This window comes from Hoplias malabaricus, chromosome 16, assembly GCF_029633855.1.
Source record: "Hoplias malabaricus isolate fHopMal1 chromosome 16, fHopMal1.hap1, whole genome shotgun sequence".
NCBI classification, from domain to species: Eukaryota; Metazoa; Chordata; class Actinopteri; order Characiformes; family Erythrinidae; genus Hoplias; species Hoplias malabaricus.
The window spans coordinates 5,415,591-5,427,948 of NC_089815.1; the positions used below are offsets into that span (position 1 = coordinate 5,415,591).

Genomic DNA, 12,358 nt, shown 5'->3' on the forward strand with positions numbered 1-12,358 from the left:
GGTGTGTTCTCCCTGTGTCTGCGTGGGTTTCCTCCGGATGACTGTCTGTGAGGAGTGTGGTGTGTTCTCCCTGTGTCTGCGTGGGTTTCCTCCGGATGACTGTCTGTGAGGAGTGTGGTGTGTTCTCCCTGTGTCTGTGTGGGTTTCCTCCGGGTGACTGTCTGTGAGGAGTGTGGTGTGTTCTCCCTGTGTCTGCGGGGGTTTCCTCCGGGTGACTGTCTGTGAGGAGTGTGGTGTGTTCTCCCTGTGTCTGCGGGGGTTTCCTCCGGGTGACTGTCTGTGAGGAGTGTGGTGTGTTCTCCCTGTATCTGTGTGGGTTTCCTCCGGGTGACTGTCTGTGAGGAGTGTGGTGTGTTCTCCCTGTGTCTGCGGGGGTTTCCTCCGGGTGACTGTCTGTGAGGAGTGTGGTGTGTTCTCCCTGTGTCTGCGTGGGTTTCCTCCGGATGACTGTCTGTGAGGAGTGTGGTGTGTTCTCCCTGTGTCTGCGGGGGTTTCCTCCGGGTGACTGTCTGTGAGGAGTGTGGTGTGTTCTCCCTGTGTCTGCGGGGGTTTCCTCCGGGTGACTGTCTGTGAGGAGTGTGGTGTGTTCTCCCTGTGTCTGTGTGGGTTTCCTCCGGGTGACTGTCTGTGAGGAGTGTGGTGTGTTCTCCCTGTGTCTGTGTGGGTTTCCTCCGGATGACTGTCTGTGAGGAGTGTGGTGTGTTCTCCCTGTGTGGGTTTCCTCCGGATGACTGTCTGTGAGGAGTGTGGTGTGTTCTCCCTGTGTCTATGTGGGTTTCCTCCAGATGACTGTCTGTGAGGAGTGTGGTGTGTTCTCCCTTTGTCTGTGTGGGTTTCCTCCGGGTGACTGTCTGTGAGGAGTGTGATGTGTTCTCTCTGTGTCTGCATGGGTTTCCTCCAAAGGTCCAAAAACACATGTTGGTAGGTGGATTGGTGACTCCAAAGGATACGTGTCCATAGGTGTGAGTGAATGTGTGAGTATGTGTCGCCCTTTGAAGGACTGGTGCCCCCTCCAGGGTGTGTTCCTTCCTAGCACCCAATGATTATGGGAAGGCTCCGAACCCACCACTGCCCTGAACAGAATAAAGGTTCCAGACAATGAATGAATGAACTGTAGGGGGAACCCAGGAGCAAAACTATAAATTCTTATCTAGTGTTCCTTTAAAGTATGAAATGTGTGACCACCACAAAAACGAATCCCAATCTTCATCAACCTTGTTGGTATCATCAAAAATATCAGACAGAGGAAAATTCTACTCATTTCTTCCTAGAAGTAATCCAATATCTATTTAATTCTAGAAATAAATTATTACTAAGCCACAAAAAAGCAGGCTAAACACTTCCAGTGTAAATATTACAAACTCACATTGCCGTGGTTAACAAAGCCATGCTTTTTGGCTATCCTGTTGGCTTCATCCTCTCCTCCGGCGATATGGACGGCCCATGTGTTGGTGTAAACATTCTGTCCTAGGGACGGTGTCACCTCAGAGGTCAGGACGGTCAGCAGTGTGACAAGCAGCAAGGAGGCCAAGCGGAGCTCCATGAGAAAGGGTGGGGGTCACAGAAACAGGGAGTCCTGATGCGACAGAGTCCCCTCAGCACGGCGGCGTTCTGTCAGGTGCGAGATGCCCTGCGAACATGAAGAGGGGCACAATAAAGCGTATCATCAGTTATTTATATTACAACAACAATACATCAGTGTCAGTTTGGCCACTGCACAACAAGATGGATTCTTAGTTTCCAAAAAACTGAAGAATGAGTGCTTTGAAATGATGCATGCTTAAAATACCATGAATAAATACAAGCAAAAAACACAGGGGTTGGTTCAATGAAGTGAAATATAAATTTCTGTTTAAATGTGAACAAAACAAATGAGATTATTTTTAGTTCAAAAAATACAGCGAGGGTACAACTGTGGTTCTATTTTTAAGGTTCCTGAGGATAAGTTGGGTTGAAGTGTGCTATATAAAATATCCTACTCTCTCACAGATTGGTTTGGGGAGTTGAACTATTCTGAACTAACAGAATATTTTTATATATATATATATATATATATATATATATGGGCGGCACGATGGGTGGCGCAGCAGGTAGGTGTCGCAGTCACACAACTCCAGGGGCCTGGACGTTGTGGGTTCGATTCCCGCTCTGGGTGACTGTCTGTGAGGAGTTGGTGTGTTCTCCCCGTGTCTGCGTGGGTTTCCTCCGGGTGCTCCGGTTTCCTCCCACAATCCAAAAACACACATTGCAGGTGGATTGGTGACTCACAAAAAAAAGTGTCCATAGGTGTGAGTGTGTGTGTGTGTGTGTGCGCCCCCTCCAGGGTGTATTCCTGCCTTGCACCCAATGATTCCAGGTAGGCTCTGGACCCACCGCGACCCTGAATTGGATAAGCGCTTACAGATAATGAATGAATATATATATAACAGATTATTGGGACTGTCTTCATTTATGTAGAATGTCAGGGGGGAGAGCACTAAAGACTGTAGTGGACCACAATCAACCCGCAATATGTATTTTTTATTTTTTTTATTTTATACTCATGCAGGTGATATGTATCAATTTTACTGGTTTGAATACCAGTGCAGTATGCATTTTAAATGGAGTTAACTGAGGTTGTGTGTGTTTTATATGTTGTATTTGATGTATTTTATGTAAATGTAAAAGAAAGCTCCATTTCCACCTAAATACTGCAAACGGTAATAAACTTAAACTGAATGCACCAAAAGAAATCAAAGAAATCTATGTGGAGATGATTAACAATTAAAATTAAAATCATTGTAGTCGGTTTATTATGTTCCACAATCAAACACTTATGTTATTCAGAATATAGCAGTTTAGCGCAGGACTGTTTTCAAAACGTAGTGCAGTAAATTCATTTGAAACATATTTTATATTCCTTTCAATCATATGAGACATTTAAAAATACACAAATATTTTTCGTGAGTAAACCCACAAAAACCTGAACTACAGACTCCAGAAACAGAAAAGGCATGTAGCACATATTCTTTGTAAATATCCCCCAGTACAGTGATACTGTAAAACGCTGCAGTACTGAAATTTATCAATAATGCCAGCACTAGGAGAGGGACTTGGGGAACGCTCTAAAATCAGCTGGGAGAACAGAGATGGCATGGCCCAAAATAAGTCAGTCAAAACACCAATGCGCCATGTTGAGGGAATATATTCCAGCCTATAAATTACCTATGAGGCTTGAGGCAGCAGCAATTGATTTTCAACTTAGACACATGCAGTGTCTGCAACTCCTTTTAGTGCACGTAGTTTGTGATGCTGATGAATGCTAAACAAATACAGGCTTATTTAAGAGAATGGCATTCTCACTGATAAAATAATAATAAAGTAATACATGACAGACTAACGGATTCCCAAAAAGCACTGAACAGTGTGAGAACAATTGCCTTCTAAAAATAAAAAAAAGTGTCATTTAAAAATTAAGTGGCAGAGATGTCAGCAGTTCCAAGCTGTCTGGCGGTCTCAAATTGGAAGTGGCAAAAGAAGAGCCCCATATCATCTATTATACACAGGCCAAGTCAGAGCTTCCTGCACAAAACGACAAATAGGACATGAATGTGGATTGCTGCATAAGCTTAAAGCAGTCTGACTGAATTTGGTCATGTCCTTTGCGTAATCACTTAAGAGCGTTAAGTCTTCGAGGTGATTGAACAGTTTAACGAATAAAACAAAAAAAGTGATAAATTCACTTGTGAAGTGATATATGCACTAATTTGGCATTGGACATAAACACCTGAAGTGGTGAGTCAAGGTGAAGTAGAGCTAGAGCAAATCCAGAAGAAAAACTCTCCATTAAAGTGAACTTTAACAGTTTCTTATTGAAAAACCTCCACTTCTTTGTTTCACGAGTGTTTCAGCAGAATTCATTTTGATTGCATCAGAGGTACGATGACCATCCAATAATGCATGGTCATCGAGATGCAGCCAAGGCCAAACACTAAGTTTACTCACACAACTGGCCACCCCTCTGCCCCAGTTTTAAAAACACACTGGTGTCAATATAAGTTCTGTTTTACTTTAACAAGGAACAAGAAGAACTTAAAACAATCCTTTTCCAAAATGATGAATCATGAATTGAGTAGATGTTGGACCTAATTGTGTATTTACTTTTCAAGTAAAATTATGCACAATTTCCAACATTAATCAGAAATATAATCAGGTATATCAGATAAATGAAAACCTAACACACCCACACACTGAAAGGGCATTGAAGGAAACATCTACTACAGCTCCCTACAGTACTACAGAACACCAGCAAATCTAACTGAAGTCTTGACTATTCAGGTGATAGGAGATTCCTGAAATAACAGTATTCATCGAGATACATCTTCTTGAACCAGGAGTTCCTAACACAGGCAGGATGACTGTAGAACACTTCCAGAAGAATGGTTTTCACAAAACAAAGTGTATGACAGACAAGCTTAGTTTGAAATTTCCATACGCTGCTCCAATCTTTCGATACTGTATTAAAACCACTTTAGATGATATCATCTGTCAAAACTGTCATCTCACTGAAGAGACAAAGCATATTCGAGCCTTATAAGATTATTAGGCCAGTTGTTTTGAAATTTTGTGAAGTACGCCTACGATGACTAGGCCATTCAAAAGTTAAACCTTAATAAACACAGGCGCCTCAAAGGGACAATTCAATGAACCATGAACCGTGAGAATGTGGCGCACAGCCCTCGGTCAGGTCCGTCCTTTATCAGGAGCTTGTTCACAAGCCGAGTGTTAACACCATTTTGGTGCAGACAAAACACCAATGCAGATATCGGAGTACTCTCAGAGAAATGTTTCCAGAGCACTGAGCCCGCTCAGCTGCTCATGATGCCCATTGTGCTCTAGACCTTTTAACCCTGTGTTCCAGGACGTTTTAAAAAAGGATACTATTATTTTTACCAAACACAAAGCTCTAATTTCACTTCAGTGCAAATTACCAACACATTATTTTTGGAACACAATGATGTGCCAATATCTATAACCAATAATTAAAACCTTGCTAACGCTGATAAACCCCAACAACAAATAAATTTCACTTCTTTGGATTTCAAAAATTCACACCATGTTTCATATAATGACCTTAAAATGGTTAAATCCCCAAAGAAGCTACATTTTGTAAGTTATTCTTGTTCTTCTGGGCATATAATATGTATAAAGTGCATCAAACCAATGCCTTTCCAAAGTCTTAATAAATGTCTTTTGAATTCAGCAGTATTCTCCCCTTTCAGTTTTAGTGGGTAATGTTTACGTGAGCATTCCCTGAAGAATCAAAGCTAACACGCCTGAGCCCACACATTAAAATACACTCTGTTTCAGAATCAAGGCTGTGTGTGTTGTCACGTCAAGCTTTAAAAAAATAGTAATGTTGTGCCTGATGAAAATGAAAGTAATGTGAGATCAGACTACTGTTTTCATACCTTTACTTTATGTACATTTAAACACACGCTCAAAAAAAATGGAAATATAGCTTTTTTACAGCATTTTTATGCCATTCAAAAAACAGCTTCCATTCCATAAAGTAGTAAGAGTGCGGTCAATCGTGCTGTTAATAAGCCTGATATATCTGCGAAGAGCCATGCCTCAGAGTCACAGTGCATGTGGCATATGTCACACACTGACATTTAAATAAGACTCAGCTAATGTTCTTTAACATAACGGAACATAATCATTAGGGGGCAGCAGCCTGAATGTATAAAAAAAAAATAATAATTAAATTCAACATTTGTTGCCAGCTTTTTCAATAACACTTAAAAGATATTAAACTTATTAAATTAATTGTGGTACAAACAGAATAAGTCAAAGAACAAATATATAATCAATTATTAATGGGGTGGTCTCTGACCTTTGCACAGCACTCAATCAGGCTCTTACTGAAATTCAGCTTTTTACAGTTTATGTTGCTTAAATTTAGCTCATAAACAGGTAGTGAAATGGGTTTGAGTGCAACCAAGTTCGTCATTTATTTCTGAATTCTTCCCAGTATCTGCAAGCATCTGATCATTTCCAAAAATCAGGTCTCTGAGGATTACCTGAAACAGTGAAGTACAGCCTTTACTGTCACTATGTCAAAAGAATGCAGCTATATTTACTCCCTGTCGTGAATTCTCCTCCAGCTCTTCCAGTTCTACCACTATTTCACACTCCCACATTCAGTAGCACGGAAAAAGCCTTTGTTAAAACGTATGAATAGAGAAAGTCAATATAATAAGCATCCGAGAAACCCTTTTATTCTAGGACAAAGATATACCACAGAAGCAATAAGCAACTGAGAAATACTGAGAACATGTATCCCACTAATCTGCCGAAGGGCCCTTATTGGTTTTACTCTATTCCTATGACAAGTATCACCCCTTACATTGTGATCTTTTTAAAAATACGTTTTTATTACAAATGTTCGTAGAGTTATTATTAGAAATGTGGCTAATTGGAGTCAAATAAATAAACAAATCAACCAACTATGGACTTGAAATCCCTTCAAAATTAATTTTCTCTGAAGCCAACTTTTTATTAATGAACCTTAAATTGTTTATAATTAAGATCTGTGCCAGAAACAATTTGTTTGGGGTTTCATTACCAAAACTATTCTGAAACACCTGCTGGTTACAGTTTCCCCAACCTGAAGAAACCTTTCACAAACATAAGGTTACATATTTAATATTCATACTGATTCGTAAGTGCACACTACAGCGGGTGATTAACTGTAAACGATTTCTCGCTACTGGACCGTCAATGCAGAGAATAATGACTTGAAATGATTTCTTCTCGTACTCAAGTAAAAGATTTGAACACTTGTTCCAAAGTAATTAAAACTCTACTTTTGTTATTTCCCTCCAGATTAACAGAGAAACTCCAATCAAACAGACTGCATCAACTTTTGCGAATTAAGCATTCACGTGGGCCATGGGATTACAGAAAAACACGGCCAGATGTCCCCATTTTCAAAAGCAATTGGCAGAAGGTGGAAGAAATGTTCCATAATGTAGTAAATATCTTCGCAATAATCATTTATTGGGTTGGGGGTGGCTACAGAGAGTTTGATACCTCTGTTAGAGCAGGGTAAAAACTAGTTTGAAACTAGATATATAAATTAAATAAGAAATAAAATGAACCAACATTGCATCACTCAAGCAAAATGAGTCAAGAGGCTGTGGATTACATTTAGATTTTATCATGGGTAAGTGGTGATTCATTTAGCATGACATCTAAAACCCCCTTTACCCATTGGTAAAACACTGTTACACACATCGCACTGCTTTTATACAACGCTGACAACGTGAAATATAATCAAAAACACATTTTCACCAAAACATTACTTTATACCTAAATCATTTAAACAGTATTTACTCAGCAAATGACTACCACAATAATAAAGCCAACTCCAGCTAGCGCCACTATGTGAGCTCCTGTGCTGTGTTGGAATCAAGCAAAGAGTGCCACACGTTAAGTTTCCCATGCTGGGTTTAGTATTTCTTAAGGCGGATCTATCAGGATGACTTACACTGACCAAAACACTCACATTTATAGTTTGACAGGTCCTAAAACAACTGTTTTATTTTAATACTGAGACCGGTCAGTGTCCTCTCAGCACACAAGCTAAAGTGGGCTTCGAAGCACATTGATTTTATTAGCAGTGCTGTTGGTAAGAAGGAATGTTAGACGTGAAGCAGCGGGCATGCTCCTAAACGAAGCTCATTAATTGCAGTCACTCACAATTTGGACTTTGTTTCAGGAGAGAGCAGACTACTATTTGGAATAATTGCTTCTGTGATACCACAAAGCAGCAGATAGAGATTGGGTCTAAATAGGAGGACGATAATCTCACATAATGAGAGACAGAAGGGAACAAAAGAGGGGAAAAAACGTTGTGAATTGCCACATATACACAAGACCAATTCTCCCTTCTGTCCCAGACAAAGTGTGTTATCACCACCAACTCCAATCACAATGCTTCCTGGTCGAGATTATCGATACCCAGCCACTGTAGTATTAAAACAACTGGATCCTTTATATTTCATCACTGCCACACACCTCCACAAACCCTACCAAACCCTATTAGTGAAACAGTGGTAAATGGAACGTCCAATAAGTGGAGACAGCTAAAAAACAATCAACAGAAGGGATAAGCTTAATTGAAAATGTGTTTAATTCCTCTTTCATTAGGTTAAATAGCCGATTTCACACAATAACAACAATCGTCTCAACGATAACAAAGTTCTACGGACGTTCAGCAGGGAAATAAAGAAAAGTACTCACTTCTGACTCAACTTTACTTCAAACCAGGGCTGAAGCAGACACTAAACAGAGGTGTTCACCTTCACCGACAGGCTTTTTAAGCCACTGCTGACAATGATTTCAAAGTACACCCACTGCTGTGACATCACCTGAGTTTGCCTACACTGCTCCAGGCACAGAAAAAAAATGCTAGTACACAGCTGTAACAGACAACAACAATTTAAAAGTCCTACCAGACTGTCAGTGTCCTTTAGCCAGGGTTAATCAGAATACTGCCAATCTCTTGGGAAAACACAGGCTAGGCTTCATTCCAGCTGAAAAACAGCCGCGAATGACTACTTTTTCCAGTCATACTCTCGCTCACAATGAGTCACAGTTAAGTATGAAAAAAAAAAAAATCCAGAACCCAGAAGCAGGAACACTCAGCTGCTCCCTTATCTGTTTTTATCCTGACCTGGAGTAGCAGAAACCGTCAGTGGCTATGGGCCGTGAACAAGTTGAAAAACAAAGCTAAAAACTGGATGAAATCTAAGTTGAAACTGGATTCATGAGCACTATATTTAGACGGCTTTAAAAGTTCGCCACAGATAAAGATTATACGTATGATAAAACAGCAAGAACTCTTAGGAAACACACATCTTAATTAAGATCTTCGGTTACAGCTCCCATGAAACTGTCTCAGAAACATATTTAAAACGTAGAAAAATAAAAAATTAAGAGTACATTTCTGTAATCACTTCTTTTGGCTGGGATTTACCTTGTCTCACAGCATACAGAGCACCTGGTAGAAATGTGTCCCAAAACACATCAGCAGAATTAAAAAACCATTCAGCTTTAGTGTCTAAAAACTCAACCCAGTCGTACAGTCGAGAATTGTTATAATTTTCTACTTAGGAACGTTAGCCAAACTTTATTAGTAATAACAATAACCTTGGAACATAACAGAAAACAACTTCTCAGCAGTAAGTGTGTTTTTGCTGTATTATTTGAACTGATACACAGTAAAAACGTAAAACTAAAACAGCAAATTTGATTTAACATCATGAAGTACTGATGAATCCAAACCAGACACTGGATGACGACAACAAACACTAGGATTCTTTGAGGAAATTCGGAAATTGTTAAATAGGGATATTAACAAACATGAACTCATGTTTCTCTAATTAGTGTATTGATGTTACTTGTACTTATTCCATACACTGTATATGACATGCACAGCCCAAACCACATAGTTAGACATCCATTCACTAAGGAATGCTTGAAGCACTTTATTTGAGGTTTAGGGGTGTAACGCTGGTCATATTCAAGGAAAAAAAAAAGGCTTAGTCTGCGTAGCTGGCCAATAGCCCAGGTATTGTTGAAGAACAAAGAACGAGACATGGAGGAAAGAGCATGGAAAGAAAAGTCTTTATTAACCTTTGGTCTCGTTATCCTGTTGAGAATCTAACCTACAGTGGTGTGAAAAACAACTGGGAGGACCACCTTTTAAAACAATAGTAAACTTCTTCAAACACCTCATCTTTGGAGATATACCTCACATCTGTAAAAACCTGGCATACGCACGAGCAGAACATATTAAAAAGGTGCCATAACGTATTTCAGCTCCAACACTGACCTCCTTCCATTCCTCCTAGGGATGTTATGACTCCCATAAAGCGACAGTAAGGATTAGTAGCAAAGCTAAACGTGTAATGACCACTGTTTCCAGCAGCTATCTATCTACTAGCAGAAGAACCAATGTTTCCAGGTTTGTGTGTGTTTTAAAGGAAATACAACATTACACGATTCACAAAGCAGCAGTTGACCAACAACGTTAAGTGTGTCTGATAGAGCAGACAGCGAGAGGACTGTGTTTAAAAGCTCCAAGAGCATTTGCTGTGTCTGATCCACTCACACCACCACCACAATATCAGTCCCACTGCAGCATGGATAGTGATCCACCACCGAATCATAGCTGTTCTGTGGTGGTGTGTGAGGGTCCTGAAAGCTGAACAAGAGGGTGAAGGCACTAACAAAGCATGCAGAGCAATAGATGGACTACAGTCTGTGATTTGTAGCACTACAGAGTGCTCCTAAGTTATGGTCAGTGGAGCTGACGGAGTGGACAATGAGAGGAGGGTATTAAAGTGTGAGACTGTATTTTGACCGGGCTGAGTGTATGTAGCTGGTTGAATATTTTTGTGGGACAAAGGAAGAAAAAGACATGTCTGTTAAAAAAGTTGTTCCAAGATTTTTTGGAGCCATTGCTGCTTTTATATAAAAAAAAATGAGAGTGTGTTCTTACCGCATCTAGACGTACTGAATGGTTCCAGATAAAGAAAGTCCTCTAACACTCAACAAACCCCAACGAGTCCGGAGCCTCTGGGGGTGTAAGGCTTTGCTGTGCGTTCCTGGGGGCAAACAGGGAGAAAACAGCCGGGGTCAAACGTCTCAAACAGCGTTAAAAGTGCTGGCTCCAGCGGCTCCCCGGAGCTGGTTAACGTTACACCAAGAGCGGCATCGTTTCTGTCCGCGGTCCCGTGTAGTGTGGAAGGCAAGCGGTGCGGAGAGCTCAGATACAGGACAGGAGAAACCGCTCTTTAAAAGGTGCCTCGTAAAGATAAGACCTTAAACTACTTCCCAACTCTGTCCGACGCGTGTGTTTACTGTACAACAGGGAAACTTTGGCGGCTCCATCTTACGCTACGCGACCTAGCGACAGCACACGGGCTCGTTCTCAACAACCGACACGCCACCGTCCCCGCCGAGCACATACCGAATCCTCCCACGCGTAAACAAACAAACGGATAACACACATAAACAAAGAAACGCAGCGAAAAACAACAACACGACCACCACCACCACCGCTCCCACGGAGAGCCGTACGCAGAGGCTGCTAAGGAAACACGTCACGACGTCACTAACTAACGCGCTTGGCCACGCCCACTGCGATAAACCAGCCCCGGGTTTCTGGCGGCATCTGCTGGAGAATTCGTGCAATTACACATACATCCTCAAAAATATTTAAAGCATCACTCAGACCAGCAGCGTTTAAACAGCACTAGCTAGGTAAACTTGGATATTTGTGCTCCTGGGCTCCCTCTACAGCTGCAGAGTGTTATTAACGTTTACAGCACTGTCCTGAAAATGAAGAGCAGATATATACATAGGTATTGTTTTTCATGAGATAAATTTAAAACAAGTAAATGAAGATTATGAAGTTATGAAGAATACAGACAATGTGCTGCTGTCAGCAATTGGTGTGACCTAAAGTACCTGAACTTTGATTAAAAGGGGTGTCTAAATGTTTCCGAGCTGTTTTCTACTCATTCCTCACCAAACTCAGAGAGTTAGACCTAGGCTTAAAGCTGAGGATTTGTGTCTTGTGTGAAAAAGCACTTCATTACCACTCTGTTGTTGTGATGTTGAAGTGAAGCACAGGCCTTGGACCCAAAACTGCTGCTGTGTTTCTCTCATGTGTCAAATAGATCACACCTGACCTAATCAACAAGGAGGAGGGGAACTCATTTTTCTGTTAGGCTTAGAACTGGGAGCTATTTTGCAAAGCAGTTTTTCTCAGAGGACAGAATCCCAACAAGACGTCTTTACAATGTGATCATAACTGAGGGATATTCCTGCTGTACTATTCTGAATGTTGGGTTTGGGTTATTTGGCAAACCAAGAAAAATCCCTGGTTTGCTGGGTGACAATCCACAGTTTCACTTGCTGGTGTTTTTAAGCTATGGATGCAAAATGGATTGGGTACTGTTTACCTGATGTCTACTAGGAGGGTATCACACAAAGCAGGACTTCTTGGATTAGCCGGATAATGTAAGTGCAGACTCAGACTTGTCCAATAGGAAAAGAGCTGAGGGAAATTCGTATAAAACAGTCCTCAGTTCTGGACTTCATTCGTATGGTTTGTGGAGTACAGTGGAGTCATTTACAGTTCCATTTCCTCTGTTGCTCTGTAGCTTTTAATGAAACCTTTATTTAGAAATCCCTCACATTCCAGTGATTATATTTAATCTCAACTTTCTCCTCAGAAATTACCCTCTCAGTGGGTATTTAGACTTGATATTAAACAAATGAGGGGTTGCCTTTAAATACAATA

At 40.9% G+C, this 12,358-nt stretch overlaps 1 protein-coding gene across 4 annotated transcripts in view; it reads right to left on the reverse strand.

Annotated features, from left to right (window-relative positions):
- furina (furin (paired basic amino acid cleaving enzyme) a) overlaps positions 1-11,753 on the reverse strand; it is a 95,421-nt gene extending 83,668 nt beyond the window's left edge. The window contains exons 1-3 of one of the 4 annotated variants that reach the window (XM_066646898.1): positions 11,652-11,753; positions 10,550-10,655; positions 1,367-1,630 (exon numbers count right to left, since the gene is read on the reverse strand). In XM_066646898.1, coding sequence (XP_066502995.1) covers positions 1,367-1,543 — 177 coding nt within the window. In that variant the 5' untranslated portion in view covers positions 1,544-1,630; positions 10,550-10,655; positions 11,652-11,753. Of the gene's footprint in view, positions 1-1,366; positions 1,631-8,286; positions 8,357-10,549; positions 11,122-11,520; positions 11,622-11,651 lie in introns of those variants that run through there. The other 3 variants (XM_066646900.1, XM_066646899.1, XM_066646901.1) reach the window with 3 other exon arrangements.
- Between the last annotated feature and the right edge of the window lie 605 nt (positions 11,754-12,358).